General features: G+C 39.3%; 1 protein-coding gene across 8 annotated transcripts in view; it reads left to right on the forward strand.

Moving 5' to 3' along the window:
- NEO1 (neogenin 1) overlaps positions 1 to 19,683 on the forward strand; it is a 221,419-nt gene that overhangs the window by 80,935 nt on the left and 120,801 nt on the right. For all 8 annotated transcript variants that reach the window (XM_049812368.1, XM_049812369.1, XM_049812362.1 and 5 more), the window contains exons 3-4: positions 6,769 to 7,044; positions 10,936 to 11,089. In XM_049812368.1, the coding sequence (XP_049668325.1) occupies positions 6,769 to 7,044; positions 10,936 to 11,089 (430 nt within the window). The remainder of the gene's footprint in view (positions 1 to 6,768; positions 7,045 to 10,935; positions 11,090 to 19,683) is intronic.

Genomic DNA, 19,683 nt, shown 5'->3' on the forward strand with positions numbered 1-19,683 from the left:
TTACAGTGACTGCTAACGGTCAGTATTTAGAGCAGAAGGCAAGCATTTACTCTGAAGTTAGTTAGAACATTGTCATATGAGCAAGTTATTTAGTAATTGTTGATTATGGAAGGGTTTTTTTCTTTCAGCCTCCTTGAAAATGATTGGCACTGGCCATGGTCGCAGAGAGACTGCTGAACTAGATTAGCATCTGGCTCAGTGCAATGAATTCCTCCTCTTCTGGAAAGTACAGGAGATGAAATACTGGCTCTATTGAAGGCAGCAGACTATAGCCAGAATTTTTACCATCTGTGTTTTCCAGGAGCATGGGAATTATTGCTCTTCTAGGCACATCTTTTTCAGAAATCGAGACAATGGGCTACAAATCTCAGTAACCCTTAGACTGGGAATGCCGGCTGAATGGAACAAATTTGCATTAAGTAGATTGTTCATTCACATTCCTGCCATTGCTCTGGTCTTTTGATGACTGGAAGAGAGAGACAAAAGAGAAGGAGAAAATAGGGACAGAGTTTATCCCCCCTCCCCCCCCCCCCCCCTTCATTGTCCTAGGAGAAAACTTGAAGTTTGTGCTGCATCTATTTCCTATTGTATGCATGTGAGAATCGCACTGTTCCTTAGGTGTTATCCTACCAGTGTTTAGAGAACATTCCAAGTGGAAAATAATCCTTCCTAAATTGAGTTTATTAACCTGCATTCCTGCTAGGTCAGTAGTATTTTCCTTCAGTGTCCTAAAATCGATAGATAATGTATGTGTGCTGCCACAGAATGATTAATGTACATACAAACGTGAAAAAATTGTCTTTAATATCAGAACCCCAAAGTATCACTTATTATGTTCATTTAGCAAAAGATGGGGTAATATCGTCAACTGAATGCCTTGCACCACGTGGATGAAGAGTGGGTGCTGCTTGCTCATTAGAAATGTAACTGATTTTCATTAGATATTCTTGCTCAGTCTTGTTGACTGAAGTGATTGGGAAATACAAACCACTGAGAAGAAAGTATCAATGTTTTTAAAATTTAACTTAAATAAAATAGTTTTAAATGTGTTTGTAGTTTAAATAGACTGAATTTGCTTAGGTGGTAATGCATTCGAAAACGATTATAGAAAGTTAAGGAAATGCAGGCTTACAAGTTGATCAATTGATATTTTGGAGAGGAAAAGAGAAGCTCTTTAATGGAAAGATTCTGGACTGGTAGGTGGAAGAGTATTTTCTAGTAGTGTGTTGCTGCAGGAGGTTTGCCAGCACTCTGGGACCTGTTACTGTATTTATAAACAGGTCTCAGAATTAATAGTAATTAAGGCTTATATTTAGAAATCCTTTTGTCATACATCATTATTGTTTTGTGGTTGTCTGTTGGCTAAAGCAAAAGGGTCCTCCTCCACAATGGAGGCTTTTAAGCAGTGCAAATTGCAAATAATCTTAGAATAAGAGAAAATTACTCTTCAGGACAAAATTATAGCCTAGGTCAAAATATACATTTTAAAAACACACAGGACTATGATCAAATAAAGGCTTTACTGGCATTTAAGATGACCTGGAAAATGAACTGTAATTTCATTGCTAGTGAGTAATGAAACCATCTTAAATAAAGCTTATTTAACCTTAATGGAGCACCTGCACACAACAGAATATACAATGCCTCTTTTTGTCCTAAAAGTGAATAGTACTAGTAAGGGATTTATTTTAAATTAAAGCATAGTTGAGATTATGTTAGAAATTGCAGGGCTTTAGTCCTCCTGTAATGTTCTCACTTACGCTGTAAGTTGCCAATGCAGTAACTGTGCAAGTGGTAGTTGTACAGGGTAAAGAGATTGCAACAGCTGAGGTGAAAACCGAAGTCACAGTGCTCATCTGACAAAACGAGGAGGTCCAGGACTCCCTTCTAGACTGGTGAAAGAATTAGAATTCGGTCTCTTAATCAAGATTTCTAATGAATTGTGAATTCAGGGGCTAGTACGTTCTTCTTGAAGAATAACTGATGTAGAATCTGTGTCCAAAAAGGCAAGGGGTGATCATAGACCAATTAGTCTGATCCCAACACTGTGCCCTTTTAAAAGGGATTTTGAAGGTGAGGGTAATTAAGACGGAGGAAAATGGGAAGAAGGCTGAACTGTAACATGACTTTTGTCTGCTGTTTGCATCTGAGTTTCTTGATGAAGCAATTGATGTATTAGAGCACTATAATATGATGGGCATGCCACAATACAGCCTTTTGATACCCTGTCCCGTTAGAAATTATTAAAGGTCAAAATGATAGGAATTTAAATGAGAATATTGAGATTGATAAGCATTTGAGGTAATTATGGAAATGTAATGGGTTATATTGAGAGGGAGATTCTCGGAATGGAAAGATGTCTCAGACTGGAGTTTAGAAAGATCATGTTTAACATCCTCATCGGTCATTTTGCTGTAAGAGCAAAGTCTATACCTACAAAATTAGCAAGTGTGGCAAATTTAGGACACCTTGTTACTCTTGCTGTGGCCTGGATGGTGTTATAGGAAGAATTAATTAAATAATGCTGTAGACTGAATAATGGTGAAACTTATTAACACACTGTGCAAAGTCAAGCAGATACAGCAACGTTCTTGGTATTGTACTAAATTGGGACAGAGGGACTGGTGATTTTACGACAGAAAAGAAGGCTAGTTGGTGGATTATAGGATTGATTGTAACCTGCCAGGGTGCAGAGAGTTAATGTGATTGTTAAATCTTTTGGGAAGACCTTTTCAATAGACACAGAGAAGCAATTTTGTTATATTTCCATGGATGTCTGTGATCTTAAATTACAATAGGCACTTCAATTTGTCTGTTGTCACTTTGTCATTCTCCCAGTGGTGCATGGTGGGAGGGTAAGAGGTGGAAGCAGAGGGTCTGACTGCATTTAAGGAAGACGTTCTTCACCGTGAAGTCAGTCATGGTAGAATGGATTGCCTGAGAGGTTGTGCAGTCTCCGTCCATGGGGATTTTCGAGATCTGACTGGACAAATCCCCGAGTAACCTGCACTGACCTTGTAGCTGACTCTGCTCCGACTGGGTCCCTTCCTACCCGAATGATTCTGTGATTCTGAGTCTTTAAAGATGGATAGGATGGTTACGGGAACGAGGAAAAGAAACTAAAGATTGTAGGTTCATTAAGCTGAAGGAGAGTTGAAAGAAGCTCTGATTTTTATTCCTATGAATACCTTAGAGGGAGGGAGTAATGGATAAATATCAAAGATGCAAAATAATTAATACCAAAACAAGGTTAAGATCAAAGGACTAGAAGTTGGTTGCAAATACACTGGGAGGGGAAACTAGAAACTTTTTTCTCAGAGGAATGAAGTTGTGGTAGGAGCCTCCAGATAGTATTCCAAGAGGGGTGAAAGTATGTGATGGTTGGAAAAGGACCTGTACAAGGTTATGGAAGGAATTGCTTGACAAAACAGAAGTGATTATATGTCAAAAACGTAAAGTGCTAGAATTCAGTCCAGCTGTTCTGAAAGATTGGGAAGGTCTCTGGTTTTGTACCCCCTCCCCAATTATGTATGTGTTCTATGTTCAGTTTGTTTTCTGTCTATAGCATCAGAGGTTAGCCACAACGAGAGAGCAGGTATGCTCCCGCTTCTCATTGCGTTAACATTTTTGATCTCTCACGTGGTGACACATGATAATTTGTGGATTTTGGTCTTTTACTGTAGGTCTTATGTTTAATATAAGATGTGAAGATGGTGTTTTATGGGTTTGCTCAAATTAATCTCTCACGTAGTTGGCTTTGATTGCAGAGCACTGGAGTTGGTGCCATTGGCCTGGTTCAGACTTATTTTTCTGTGGGAGAAATAATATACAGAAGTTTTATGAAAAGTATGTATTAAAATTTGTACTTAAGTGGATGCTAATAATGAACAATTCTACAGTCCAAGTAAAGAAGTTTTTCATTCCGGTGAGAAAAGCCTGAACATGTGACATCAGGTGTTGCTTCTTGCTACTTTTCCAAAGATTTCTACAAAAATTGGGGAGTGAAGATCAGACAGTTTAAAAAAAAACAAACAAAAAACCTGTGGGATTTTCTTGAAAGCAAATGGGGATTCAGGCTGAAAATGATAGAAAGTACTATTTAACTAAGAAGTACACGTTATAGATTCTTTCATAGGCAAATATAGTGAATATGGACAGAGAAAACTACAGGAGATGGAGTTTTGGCACCAGTGTATAACTGATAAGCAGCATGTGGTAATATACTTCACTAGGAAGTTGAGGCCCAAGAGGTAGATAACTCGTCCATGCCTTTTCCGCCCATTCATTTTGAAGACCATGCAGTATTTTTCATCTGTGGGTATCTTGCATATTTCAACATCAAGTTAAAGTCCCTGATCTGAGTGATTGTTTATTATTCCTTTTTAAAGGAAGAAAGAATTGCAAAGCACTGAACTAGGTATTTAAGAAATAAATGTAAAAATACAGAAAAATTGGTGCTATGTGAGACCTTGTAAAAATACTGGGTTGAACTGTTTGGAAATGAGTTGAGTGTCTAAAACAATGTAAAAGAATCATCTTCACAAGTGATAAATGAAATTTTTTCCGGTTAAGTCAAACTTCTGAAAATGGAAGATAATGAAGAAGGGATTTCACCCTTAGGCTTGCTAAAAGAAGTGGAAAAGGTGAGAGCTGACTTAAACTGTCCCAGCCTCATTCATGTATAATCATGACTATGAGGCATCACCTGTGAAGAGACCTTGTGTGTGTGTTTTCTGATCTGAGGTCTTGGCTGTGTGCCGTAGCACGGAATTAGAGGTTACCAGAGCCTACTGCTTCACAGCAAGCTCCATTCTCATGCTTGAATAATTGTATTAGGATGGTTTAATTTGTGCAACCCAGAGTCCCACTTCCCATCTTTTGTATTGAAGGTACATAGCGTACTGACTTTAAAGAAAAAAATCATAATGTGTACTTGAAGCTGTGCGGTATTGAGAGCGGAAGGTAAGATGTCGAGAGTACTGATGGGGTGTTTCTATGACAATATTAGTTTTAAGTGTGAGCATTAAAAAAAAAAAAAAAAAACAAGAAAAAAAATGAAAATTTTACTTTGAGACTGCTACTGCAGCAAGCAAGCTGTGCCTTGCCCTGTGTGTAAGTGTTGACCGCACAACTGCCTCTGTGCAAACTGCAAAAGGGAGAGCTGATAATATAGCTAACCACCATGGAAAAAGGAGAGTGAGGAGACTTTTCTTTTTCCTGCCCCATGCTTTGTCCTCTTTCTTCCCCCATACTGTATTCTGTTGCCTTTATTGATAAACCATTTGTTTATACCAGTAACGGTAGAAAGGATATTTCAGTTGGAAGAGCTGATACTTCCCTGTTATGGGAAGTTGTTGTGCAAAATATGGTGGGTTGACCTTGTCTGGCTGCTGGCTGCCCACCCAGCTGCTCTCTCACTCCGCTCCTCAACAGGATGGAAGGGGAGAAAAGAAGATTAAAAAGTTTGTGGACCAAGACAGGGAGATCACTCGCCAGTTATTGTAACGGGCAAAACAACCTTGACTTGGGGAAAAATCACATTTAATTTCTTGCCGATGAAAATAAATTGGGTGGTAAGAGAATGGAGGCATAATCGAAGACAACTCTCCCTGCCCTCTTCCCATTTCTCTGGCTCAACTTCCCGCCTTCTGCCGATTCTTCTGCCTCCTGCTCCAGCCCAGTCCCCCCAGAGCAGCACCCGGAGCTGCCCTTCCTCCTCTCCCTCCTCCTGCTCTGACCTGCCTGTTGCAGGGCTGTTTCTCAAGCTTTCCTCACTGCTGTGCAGTGGTTCCCCCTTTCTCGGATATGCTTTCACAGAGGTGCCACCAGCTTCACTAGCCAGCTCAGCTGTGGGCTCTGCGGGGCCGCTGTGGAAACGGCTGGAACCAGTGGCAACCGTGTCCGACATGGGGAGTCCCCAGCCTCTTCTCACAGAGGCCACCTTGGCAGCTCCCCCACTGCCAACACCAGGACGTGGCCGCCCAAAACAAATGTGAAGCCATTCAGTGGACTTGGGGTATTTCTGGAGAACGTTTTTACTCAAAAGGCGACACATTTGTTGTGCAGCGCTGCCGGGTCAGCGTGGCAGTGCTCGCTTTGTGCTGTGCTGTGGAGAAACTCAGTTCTCAGGTACACTAATGTGAGAAAGAGAAATATTTACAATATGAACAAATGCAATTTTTACCTTATGGAGCTATATGTAAGGCTTTTTGCAGCTGTAGGTGGTAAATAAAGATGTTGTGTAGACTGTAAACTCGAGAGTGGAAGGTATACAAGTACTCTCTTTGTGAGTACTAGAGGGTATCTGTGTTCCACTGCAAGTGAATCAGTAGCTCTTGCAGAATATGGTTCAAACTGTATTTATTTGGATGTAACAGGCAGAGAGACTATCTTGATTTTTGCCACTTCTGGCTATATACTCATTAAGGATAGCAGCAACACTGGAGAAGTGAGCAGAGGTTACTTGCATGTCTCCTCCCATTTTTGAGGACTCAAAAGACTTCTGTTTTGTTGTCAAGATTTGCTTGTTTCTAAAACTACTTCATTTTATTTTAAAATCAGTACTTTTATCACTGGTTTTATTTGCCTTTATGCCAGCTATATTTAGCATTGTGCTATCAAATGTTAAGGTTTTTAAAGAGTTGGAGAGCAGCTTAATTTTTTTAAAAACTATGTTCACGAATCTTGACTTGGACTTCAAAGTTTGGTGTCATCTTCAGAATACCTCTAACTTGTTGCTTTTTAAACTTTTCTATTTCCTATTTGCAGGCCTTCCCAGGTTTACCAGTCAGCCAGAATCATCATCTGTCTATAAAGGAAACAGTGCAATCCTTAACTGTGAAGTCAATGTTGACCTTGCACCGTTTGTGAGGTGGGAGCAGGATCGCCAGCCAGTCTTTCTGGATGATCGTGTATTTAAATTACCGAGTGGAGCTCTAATTATTAGCAATGCTACTGATCTGGATGGAGGACTCTATCGCTGCATCATTGAAAGTGGTGGGACCCCCAAATACAGTGACGAAGCGGAGCTCAAAATTCTTCCAGGTATTGATCTGTTTTTATTTTAAAAAAATTAGTAATTAAAACATTAGTCAAGCAATAGGAGGAAAAAACCTAACAAGAATACTTACAAAGGGGAACACGTGAGAATCTGCTGTGTTGCATTTTTGTGTATTTTAAGTTGAACTAAGTGTAATATGTTTTGTGGAAGCTGGGGGTTGGGTTTGTTTTGGGTTTTTTTCTATTTAGCTTAAAATGAGTGCAGGCACTTAAGCTAAAGGATTTTGGCCCTTGGGAAGACTAACCTATATCTTGCAGTTGGGAAACAGAAAAGCAAAATCAGTTATCGGTGTTGAAACCCTTTGCAGTGGTTGGAGATAGACCGGAGACACATGCATACTATTTTGCTGTATTTAATGGTTTAGCTTTTAAGGGCTTTTTGGGAAGGCCTTCTTCTAAAGTCACTAGTAATACACTTCCATTGTGACATGTTACAAAGAAGGAGCTGACTGTTTCTTTGAGTATAAAAGTTTGGGGACTTCTGAGTTTCTCAAGCTTGAATCCCATGTTTAAAATACTGTTGAAGTTTCCAAAAGAAATTGGTGCTTAGTCCCTTGCTCTTAGGATGCTTAAGCTGAGGCACTTTTGTTCTTAGCATGAAAAATCTAAACATTTCAGAACAACAGGCATAGCTAAACCTTTCAAAATAAAAAGTCATCTCCCCTTTTGGAGTCTGGAGAGTTGGACCAAAAGGTCCAGTGCTCAAAGAATCAGAAATTGCTAAATATTGGGACAGTTAAATGTCCAATTCTCATGTAAACTGTTTCTACCTTTAGTGTGTTCTGTTTCACATGACACTATTGCACAGAGCTGTGTGTCACCAGATGTTCTAACACAAGGTTTTGAAAATTGATCAATAATAAGACAGGAATGTGAATCTCACTTTCCCAAACTAGGGAAATACTAGCTGTGCTTTGTATGAGTTTTCATAATTCTTTCCAGAATTTTATGCTGTGTCTTCCGAAATAGTCTTCATGTTGGAATTCTGACTCAAGTTTTACTTCTTGGAGATCTGCCAGAGGGGGTTGGTGAATTTTGGTCTTTGGAGGCTTTCAGGGCTAGGCTGAGCAATGTCATGGTTGGCCTGACCTAGCGTTGGCAACCGGTAGGACGTCAAGCAGGTGGTGGCATCTTCAGAGGTCCCTTTCAATGAATATTTCTGTTTTTCATGACTCTGTCACTTTTCTACTTAAAATGCGGAAATACACTTTAAAATACCCCAATTTTACAATTGCGGTTCTCTTTTAAAGTTGAGGTTATTTGCTAGGCTTTGGAAATTAATCACGTTTGAAGTAGGATTTTGTTTCATTAAGTTCTTTAGCCTTTCTGAAAAGAAAGCCTTATCTTTTCTTCAACTAAGGATATAGTTTTTGAAGAATGGCACTTTTGGGAAAGATGCTTAATTGAATTATTTTAGTTTGGTTTGCCTTCATGTTTCTACAGCCCCTCAAATGAATGCTTAAGACTTTTGTGATTTTTGTCGATTGAAGCTTTCCTGATTAAACCTCTATATTTTGTTGATCTTTTGAATTCTTTTGATTCCAGATACTGTTTACTTGCTTTTGTAATGTTTTGCTGAAGGTGACTAAATATAACTCTATTAGGGAATACAAAAAATGCTGTTTCATTGCTCAGTCATGAGTCTGAACGTGTTGATAGTGAAGTTTTGTGAAAATCCCTTCCAGCAGGCTTTTGTTTTGTTTTGTTTTTTTTAAAGTGGGATTAAACTGTTGCACAGGAAGTGTGCTCAATCTTGAGTGGCCCCATAATCGATTGTTTGGTCTGAGATGTATTTGAAAGAAGAATTTGAATTAATCTGTTCTTCACTTGTTTTATTCCATTTTTAAATTGTTGTGCGCCTGACAGCAACCCCACCGCTCTGCTTCTGAATCCTTGAAATATACCCAGAACACAGTTGCATCACACAGATTTGCATCCACAGACAGTGTTCTACTTTTCCTGATAGTGAGCTTCCTTAGGGCTTTCAGTCTGCCTTTCATCTGCGCTGAGCAAGCAGGAGGATACATTTCTGAGCTCTGCTACTTGGTAGCAGGTGCTTTCATAGATAGGAATGCAGAGGAAAAAAAAAACAACTTAATTTTTCAATCCAGTTTCTGCTAATGTGAGAACTGAATTCGTTTTTGTGAGCTTGGAGCATTAATGAGTTCTGTCTCCAGTGAATCATACCGGCTCCTCTCCCTAGTGTAATGATCGCTTGCTGGCAATGTGTTATATCCATTTTTTGCAACTTGGCTTGCTCCATATGCCACTCCAGGTCACTCTCACTGTGTTACCCGCTTGTTCACACATGGTCTTATTTCTGGTGCAAGCAGACTAGTTCCGTCTAAGAGGGAACGTGGGCAGAGCTGCTATGATAGTTTGTGTGCGGGCCTGAGACAGATGGTGTGATCCAGGATTGCTCGAAGTTTGGCTCCTTCTGCCTAGGACAGTTCTGAAACATGATTTCCATCCGGCCTGCTTCTCTCGAATACCCTGGCAACCTCATCGTGTTATACCTTGGAGCACGTGCATGCCCTTAGCTTAGTGCTGTAAACACTCGGTTATTGTTTTTAGCACTTGGAGCTGAAGAACACCAAACCCAACAACTTTCAGAAATTCCTGCAAGTATTGCGTAGGTCCCAGGTGAGACAGGGGCCAAATACTGTGCGTGATAGGCACAGAGTGGGCTTCAGTGAGCAAAAGTAGTGTAGGTACAGGATAGTTTGCCCCCACTGAGGGGACCAAAAATAGCTTGTCTGATTCTGGAGCTTGCTTGTCAGCAAACTTGTCAGTGCACAGCTGAGTATTGAGAATACAGCAGCATAAAGACAGGGGTTTTTGAGCAGTTGGTAGAAAGAGTTACGATAACTAACACAGCAGAAATGCTGTAGCTGGTATTAGCAACTCATTTCCTCTAATTATGGTGCAAGGCACATGCTGAAGTTACTGCAGAGAAAAAGGGTACAAACTGCGTCTTTTGTCCAGGTGTTACTGAGGCCCCTTCATGAGTTGGTCACAGTTCTAGTTAAAATTGATTTTAGAACCTTTTTCCTAAGGTTACATTTTGAAGAGTCACGGATATTTTTAGGAAAGTAGAAAAATAGCCTTTTGTTCTGAATATTTACAGTGTAGATTGCTGGACAGCCTTTATTGGTGGGTATGTTTTCAGTTCTCTCAGTCAAAATGGCCTTTTCCTGTAGTAAAAGAGTGTGTAAATATGCACTTTGCTTGTGCTTGTTTTTAAGGGGGTGGGGGAGAAAAAAGAAACAAAATCATCTCCAGCCCAATTCAAAGCAAAATCAAAACTACTTCACTGTTTCCATAAAGATGGAAAACCATGGTGGATTTTTTTTTTTTTTAAGATAAAGGTTGTGTTACTTCAGCGTGCAAGTTGCCTAGTTATTTTATTTCCATTAGGGTTGACTCTCTACTGCAGTAGTTTCATTTTCCAGTGCATAAAAGCACTTTCTCAAGCAGCTACCCGAGGAAGTCAGGAGATTGCCCAAGGTTGGCCAGACAAAGTCAAACCTATACCTGCCTTTACTAAATCTCTACTAGCTGGTGGAAGCTCCAGTTTCAGGGCTGTAGCTTTTAGCTGAAATTGTTTCCCAGGGAGTTTGAAGAGTCAGAATCCCAATGGTGGCAAATCAGTTTGCGTGTCTGGAGGAAATGGTAAAGAGTTGTTCACATGGGAGGCTGAGAGAGTCTCTTACAGGAAACTGTTTATGTAGGTAAGATGATGATTGAATGCTGTGAAGATGCAGAATAGAAATTAGATGTTTCATTTGTGTTGGTTTTTGGTTTTTTTTAAAAAAATATGATCACCTTCTGATTTTGCATGTGGTAACAACTTTGTCATTTACAAAATATTTGCAGATCCTGAGGTGCCACAGAACTTGATGTTTGTGAGGCAGCCCTCTTCACTTACTAAAGTTAGTGGGCAAAGTGCAGTTTTTCCATGCGTTGCTGTAGGATTTCCAACTCCATATGTCCGGTGGACAAGAAATGAAGAAGAGCTTACCACAGAAGGGTGAGTAATGGCTAACGTATATATTTTTATATAACGGTAGGAATCCAGCCAGAGTTAGGATTTTAGATTAGCACACAACTTGCTTTCTACTTAATTTTAAACCAGGGGAACAGAAGCTAGTTTTCAAATGCTGAAGGTCTTCTAGGCTGAATGTTATGACAGGTAAGGTAGTTCATGAGACTTGTGGAACAATCTCATAGTATTTTTTATTGCACACATCTGAAACCACAAAATCTTATTTGAAGCAGGAAGGTTATTAAGAATATATTACTTTTAGATTGCCACTGGAGTAAAAGAAGCAACTGAGGGAATAAGGACACTGCAGAAAAGCTAAGATGTCTTCATATTGGCGTATTACGCGTATGAAGCCCTGCACTCGCATTACTCTTTCTGCAATGAAAATGTCCGGTATGCATCTGAATGTTCCATAAAAATTTAAGAAGAAGTGTTTAAAGCAGGATTTCATAATTTCTCATTAAAACAGAATATTAAAATGTTAGGCATGATTGGAAAAAAAAAAAAAGGTGGGCTTTCAGGAATGCATTAAGTGAAAACTATTATACATTGTTATTGCTGATGTATTCATTTGAAATAATGTAGAAAAATACATGTAAGAACACAGAACAAATCTTATGAAGAAAATTTTTGTCCATCTAATGAACATACTTATTAGAACAAGGAAATTACAGATACTTGAATGTCTTCTTAATGTCCCTCAAAGTCAGTGGTGAGATTAATGTAGAAACAAAATAATCATGAAACAACGAGAGGTAAAGTTATATTGTGGCATGGCTGACACAGAAAGCAGCTAAAGGAATATGCAAGTCTCTCTACAGTACCAGTGATAGTAGTATATCTCTTTTTTTGTCAACTCTTAAATGAAGAAAATCCAAGGGCTTGTAATTTGAACTGTCTTTATCTGGAAAATGCAAGCTACTGTGCGTAATGACTAACAGTTCTAATACCACTGAGAAATTGTGTTGATGTCAGTCTGATGACACATGATTTAAATTCATTTTTTTGGTAAATGTAAGGAATCATTCACGTACAAAGGGTGGTACAGACTCATTAGAGTTGCACAATCAAATGTGGTGAAATGTCAGAATAAATGTGCCTGGCAAGATCTTACTTTGTTTTTCTTGTATGTAAAATGATGTCGTGTCATGTCTTTATAAATTTTTGCTGCCCCGCCGCCCCATCCTTTTCTAGGTTATGTCACATTCAGTGCACAAGGAGGTTAAAACTTACTTACTAAAGAGCTCTCCTTTTTATTTTCTTCTCATTTTTTTGACATAGAGCCCAAACTTTCAAATCCTGCTCTCATTCCAATGCTGTTAATTCCCTTATGAACTTTTCTATGCAGGTTGTCACGATAAGTTCCGAAGGCTTCACAAATATTGTTTTTTCTTTCCAAAATTCAGAGTGAGAAATTTTATTGGAGAGCTGAGGCATAACAATTTGAACTGCTTATCACCTGTTTTTTCAGAATGTTTGGCGTTAGTTTTTAGCATTACGTTCCTTTGTTAGAAGAACAGATTCCGGTTGACTTAAGCAGTAAGTACAACTCCTTCTGTGAACTGTGTGTCAGGTTGCCGGTATGGGGAGTCAGAGGAGAGCTTCCTCTGTGCTGTCACCAGCTCTTTGCTTGAAGCCATTTTTTCTTGAGCATCTTTCCATCGTCACATGGACACTGTGTAGTAAGGCAGAAGCAGGAGCCACAAGGCTGTCAGTTTTCCCAAACGTCATTTTACTGAACACTTCTCTACTCCTGCAACAAATGAGCTATGTGCATTCTCTGCGAAGCCCAAGGAAAGCCTCTCGTGAAACTAAAAGCTGCAGGTGCCTGTATGTTCTTCAAATCTGCTTGTTCTCATGTCCTCTGGATGTGTTTTCACAAAGGAGGATAAAGTTGAAAAGACAAAGAAATATTCCTCTTCTATTTGAAATAAATATTTTCTTCTGCTCTAAGACAGAACCAAAAAGGAGTGAATAAGGGTTTTGAACAATGAATGTTTTATTTCTTTTGACTTACTATTACTTGCAGAACCTTTCTGGTCTGGCTGAAGATGAGTGAGTAAAGTTACCTTGCTGATGAAATTGATTTTTAAAGATTTTTAATTTTTTTTTTTCCTTGTTACAACACTTAGGTTGTTTTTTTTCTTACAGTGAAATGTGTGCTCATTATAGAGTTTACTTTTAAGGTAGGTAAATGAAAAAAATTTGTGTGTTTTTTTTCTTTCTTTCCACTCTGTAGGAGTAAGCTTCCTTCATTGTTCATTAAAGTGATCAAAGTGCCAAAACTCTGAAGTCTGCTACTCATGACTATGACTTAACAGAGAAAAGTTCAAACAGCAGATGATAAAAAGTTCTTAAACTCCATTTACCTCGACAGCTGTCGTATTATTCTTTTGAATAGAATAACTGGAAATTCTCTAGAACTAAAAATTAAGGTTCTTTGTTGGAGTAAAGCCTGCAGTTAGACTGTTGCAAAATAGGTACCTTAGCTTGTTATGCATGGTCTTTTAATTTAATTACAAATTAAATCACATTTAATTTGTATTTAAATCCCCTTTCGATATAAAAGTAAGACTTTTTCTTATTAGCATGGCTTTTCTTTATCCCAAGAAAGAACTGATCCTTCTCATCAGGACAGGTTTTACTGTACCTTCTGCCTGGGAAAAGCTCTTAAATCATGGTTTTTGTTTATACACACACACTGCAGACATTAAGATACATGTATGTAGGTATACACACATGTGTATATACCTGTGTATTGATACATGTCTCTGTTCATGTATGGGCTTAGGAAACAAAATTCGGATAGCATGGTCAGGTATTTCCCCATTTTTTTACCCCTTGTTAAATGGTTTAGGCACACAACCTTATTTTTACTTCTGTCTTTTTAACCATGGCAATTCATCTAATATAAAAAAATTAAATATTTTCCTTTGAAGCTGTATTCCAAAGGAGAATATGTGTAGGAGCCAGTATTTATAGGAAAAACAGATTATTTTTAACGATAGGGAGTGGTGGGGTTTTGGAATTAAATATTTGTTATAAGACCTGAAAAAATGGAAGGTGTTTAATTTCAATGGAATATTTGTCGAAGACTGCAATAAGATTTATGTTAATGGATAAATATGAGTAAACTATAATGATGACAGTCTTGGCACTTGTTCAAACAAGCAGCCTGTAATGCGATACGTTGTGAAATTAGCTTGCTGTGATAAAATATTTTCCAAACCAATTTGAGTGAAAGAGAAGGAAGCTTTGAGTGTTGAGTGAGAAGCTGCGTAAGTTAATGCAATGCTAAAAGTTGCCATTGTAGTAAAACTGTTAGAACTTCAAGGAGACCTTTCAGAACTTGTTAAGGATTTTAAAGAAATAGAAATGATAGTTAGACTGCTGACTTTTTGGTTCCTCATAAAGAAGTCCATTAAAGACTATGAAATACCCAGGACTTGGGTAGGTCTCAGTCCTCAGACGCTGAAGAGTGAGAGACTGTTTGGAGGAAGGGTCTCTCTGTGCTTGCATCATCCGTATGCCCTTCTCTAGGCATTGCTGTCTGGCTTTGGTCTGCTCCTTTCAGGTCATTCTTACTGTATTTACAATTTCAGAGATAAAAAACAATCACAAAGTTGAAAATCAGACCTGATAACCTGTCACCGGAAAAAACATTTGACTTGTGATGAAAGTTTTTTGTTGAATTGGCTTGCTAGTCAAGCTAGGAATCTTGATAATATGTAATAATTTTCTCAAAACTACATTGTTTGAAAAGAAAGGAAAAGGCTAGAACCCTGTTCTAGGTTTATGGTGCTTGTAGCTCCAAACTAGAGCTTCAAAATACAAAGCAAGCCTTGAGGCTTGTATGTGTTCGCATGTGCCTAATATTGTGATACAGGGTATGCTGCTCGTGGATCTTTAGGATAGGCACTAGGAGTGCACACCTCCCCCGTCATACCTGTGGTTCAGCAGGGCGAATATGCATTCTACTTTTTCAGCTGGATTTCCTCCATAAACTCAGAATGAGTAATATTTCTGCCAGGAATGTAGAAAATACTGAGAGAAATGGAAGGAACTGGGGAAAGCCACTGAAGTGTACAGTTATTTGAATAAATCTTATGTCCTTTACAGAAAACTTTCTAAAGTGAAATCTCCTGTATTGTCAATATTACCTGACATAAAAGACTAATGAAAATGTTATATACAGGTTGAATAGTTTTTAAGATTTTGCCAACTTTGAGCCTTTCATACTTTTTTTTTTAAAATGTCTTGTCTGGCTAAGCATCCTACTGCGTGAGGGACTGGTTTTTAGCAAATGAAGGAGTAATTTTGTGCTTTTGATGATTCTGAAGTTGAAAAGTGAGATTTCAGGTGAGGTGGCTGCCAAGATGGATATTCAGAGCTTGGGAGGCGGGCACAGAGTTTCAAATGTTTGGAAGATGATGTTCTGCTTTGAAACCTTTCCAGTGTGTGGATCAGTATGTGCTCAAACATCATAAATTGTGTATCTCGATTGATACTTGGACACTTACATGGAAGAAATCACAAATGCATGTGCCACAAATTCCTCAAAAAGCTACAGTAAATGAGATGGCTAATCTGAAAATAAACAGTTGAAAGGACCCTGAACAATAACATTGTATTTTAATAATGCTATTGAAGCACAGCTAAATCTTCAGCGTTTTGGGGCTATTGAATTTAGCAAAATTTCATGTCCTTGAAAGATGCCTAGAGAAAACTGTAACATGGTTGTATGATTAATAATTTTCTAAAGTGAGGAGATTGCAAAGCTGAGGTTGCATGTGTGGCATTAATTTTATACTGTTGCTGTATGGGTTCAAATATGATCACATACATATTCTTAATGCAGGGGTTTTTCCTTAAAACTTAACTCAAATGTGTGATATTTTTAATTATTACATACTACTGTTTGCAAGGTATTCTGCTTTGTATTAAGTGAATTACACTTGCCCAACTTAGTAAAGGTTAAACATAGCAGAGTAATTATGGAGATTTTTCTGGTAGTACATTCCACAAAACAATCTAATTTACTGTCTAATTTTATCTGCTCTACTTCACCAAGACTGCAAATAGATTATAAGATGTTTCGGGAATACTAATTTAAAGGCGGGGGGGGGGAAGCCAAAACCTCAGGGTATAACTGGCTGTTTGAATACAGTAAATTAATAAAGGCTTACTGTATTTTGTGATAATGAAACACAAAAAAGCATGTGAGTTAGGTATCCAGAGTGGCTCCAGTAATTGTATATTGTGAGTGTGTAACTGAGGGCTGTATGGAATGCATATAAAAGGCTTGAATTTGATTTTCCTGTTCCCTGACATTTGAATGATCAATCTTTGTTTTTAATGACACTTTAAATTATGTTATCACTTTTATATTAAGCTGATTCTTTGTCTCCAGTGTCTGAAATCTGATTGCTTCACTCTTTTGTGGAAATGCTTCATTGTTCTTACAAAATTAAGATGTTTTTACTTTATTACAAAAGCAGTTTTGCTTTAAGCCCAGAATTTTTCTACAGCCAATGCATACAGAAGGAATCACCAAGGAGTCTGACAGATTGTTTTCTTCCATGTTTTTAACAGTGGTAAACTTGTATTGGATCACGTATGGGTAAACTCTGGACTCAACTCTAGATTTTCTGGAGTAAAATGATCAAAGAGAATAAAAGCATAGCACACAATTTAGATGGCTGAAAACTATATAATGTTATTTCTTGATAAAAAGGACAATTCATGTAAATGCTATCACGTTGCAAGCAGTTTGTGAGATCTTATGCAACAAATTTTTGTTGCTTAATGTGACAGCGTGTAGTAAGGTTTAATAGTTTTAGTAACATCTTAACTGTTGGTTAGTAACCATGATAGTCTGCTGCCTCACGATGCACATTGCTTTTTCAGCAGCTGGTTATGGGAAAATGAACATCATAAGGGACGTGTTGCTTTTAGATGGATAACTATGGAAATTGGTAGATATCCAGAAGAAGGCACTATTTGTCATCAAAATTACACTAACTGTCTCTGTAGCCTTTTATGATTCCTTTGCAATTGTTTTAGTCTCAGCTCTCACATACAGTCACTTCTTTCTCCACAGCCTTCCTTCTTGTTTTGTATGCTGTCATTGATAGATCTAGCACATTTACCAATTAGCTCCATTTATTTCTGCATTCATCTTACCCTCAGCAGATTATATACTACTTGGATTAATTTAAGTCGCCATGGATGCTAGAACAAATAATCAAAGAAGCTATTTTACATGATAAAAGGAAATACAAAACTGTATATGTGAATGTGTCAAGGTCCAGACTTGTCTCACTCATTTATTTTTCTTTAGGAGTGGTTTTAGTGCAGACTTAACATGTCTAACGTGCCATTCTCACAAATAAGCTTCAGTGACATTGTTTCTGTTCACCTTGAGAATGTTTGAAAAGCTCTTCTGTGGTTGTGGACTGTTGGTGTCCAGATGCAGACAAAGAGTGTCAAGAATCGGGCACAGCATTGTTTTCATAGATCTTTTTAGATGGTCGTAGAGCTTTCTTAGATGGGATAACTTCAACAAACTTGTGTGGTTTAAATCTAATGAATTTACTACGGTAGAATACAGGTGAATAGATGTATTGGGTTTGTGTGGCAAGGTTTTGGTAGCAGGGGTTGGGGGGTTACAGGGGTGGCTTCTGTGAGAAGCTGCTGGAAGCTTCCCCGGTGTCCGACAGAGCCAATGCCAGCCGGCTCTGAGATGGACCTGCCGCCAGCCAAGGCTGAGCCCATCAGCGACGGTGGTAACGCCTCTGTGATAGCATATTTAAGAAGGAAAAAAAGTTGTGGGACACACAGAAACAGTAGCCGGAGAGAGGAGTGAGAACATGTAAGAGAAACAACCCTGCAGACCCCAGAGTCAGTGAAGGAGGAGGGGGAGAAGGTGCTCCAGGCGCCGGAGCAGAGATTCCCCTGCAGCCTGTGGTGAAGACCATGGTGAGGCAGGCTGTCCCCCTGCAGTCCAGGGAGGTCCACGGTGGAGCAGATCTCCACCTGCAGCCCATGGGGGACCCCACACCGGAGCAGGTGGGTGCCCAAAGGAGGCTGTGACCCCGTGGGAAGCCCACGCTGGAGCAGGCTCCTGGCAGGACTTGTGGCCCCATGGAGAGAGGAGTCCACGGAACAGGTTTTCTGGCAGGACTTGTGACCCTGTGGGGGACCCAGGCTGGAGCAGGCTGTGTCTGAAGGACTGCACGCTGTGGAAAGAACCCACGCTGGAGCAGTTTGTGAAGAACTGCAGCCCGTGGGAAGGCCCCACGTTGGAGAAGTTCGTGGAGGACTGTCTCCCGTAGGAGGGACCCCACGCTGGAGCAGGGGAAGAGTGTGATGGGTCCTGCCCCTGAAGAGGATGAAGCGGCAGAAAATAACGTGTGATGAACTGACTGTAAACCCCATTCCCCGTCCCTCTGTGCCGCTGGCGGGGAGGTTGGTAGAGAATCCAGGAGTGAAGTTGTGCCCAGGAAGAAGGGAGGGGTGGGGGGAAGGTGTTCTGAGATTTGGTTTTATTTCTCATTACCCTACTCTGGTTGATTGGTCATAAATTGAGTTAATTGTCCCCAAGGCGAGTCTGTTTTGCCTGTGATGGTAATGGGCTAGTGATCTCTCCTGTTCTTATCTCGACCCATGAGCCTTTCATTATATTTTCTCTCCCCTGTCCAGCTGAGGAGAGGGCAGTGATAGAACGGCTTTGGTGGGCACCTGGCGTCCAGCCAGGGTCAACCCACCACAATAGAATAGGAGGAAGTGGGAGAAGGGGGGGGGGAGGCAATACAGTTTTGGCAGCTCCTGTTCGCATCTCTTTTGTACAGATTTTTCTTGCTTGGGATAGGAGACAGACCATCCTTCACCATCTTTGATTACCACTAAAGCTCCTTTTTTTTTCTATGTATTAATTTTTCATCTGATGCATGATAGGAGGCTTCTGCCTTTTTTTGGCTGCTATGACAATAAAATACATATCAAAATACTCCAGCATATATCTTATCTTCTTACTTTCTGTCCTCAAACCACTGTCAAGCAGTTCCAAAACAGAGTTTAATGACAAACTTCTCACTGTTTTCCTCTTAGCTAGAACCTGTTTGCAGTGGTGTCCACATAATCCTCTACTATTTCTTCAGGCATTCCTTTTTCTAAAGCTCCTGATACATTTTTTTCAAACTTAGTTATATCTTCACGCAAATTCCCTACACTTCTTACAAAACAAACCTTTTGTAGTTGTCTTTTTACTAGATCCTGGAAGTAGGATGCCTTTCCTCATGGTATACCTGGATAGGACATCTCCCTGGATGCGTTTAAGACTGCTTGCTTTCACTTACTTCCAATAATGACTTTGTTTGCTCTGCTTTTTAATGTACTGAATCAGAAATTTGATCAACAATTACAGTAACATCATAAATCAATATTAATGTGGCAGCTAGGTGAGTCAAAAGTCTTTGTGTCCTAACAATTTACTTTTCTAAGCAGGTAGGAGCCTTGGTTTTACTAACGTAATTCTAGTAAAATTTCAAATGGAGAAAGCAATTAAGTTGATTTTGGTA

Source organism: Accipiter gentilis, chromosome 10 (genome assembly GCF_929443795.1).
Source record: "Accipiter gentilis chromosome 10, bAccGen1.1, whole genome shotgun sequence".
NCBI classification, from domain to species: domain Eukaryota; kingdom Metazoa; phylum Chordata; class Aves; order Accipitriformes; family Accipitridae; genus Astur; species Astur gentilis.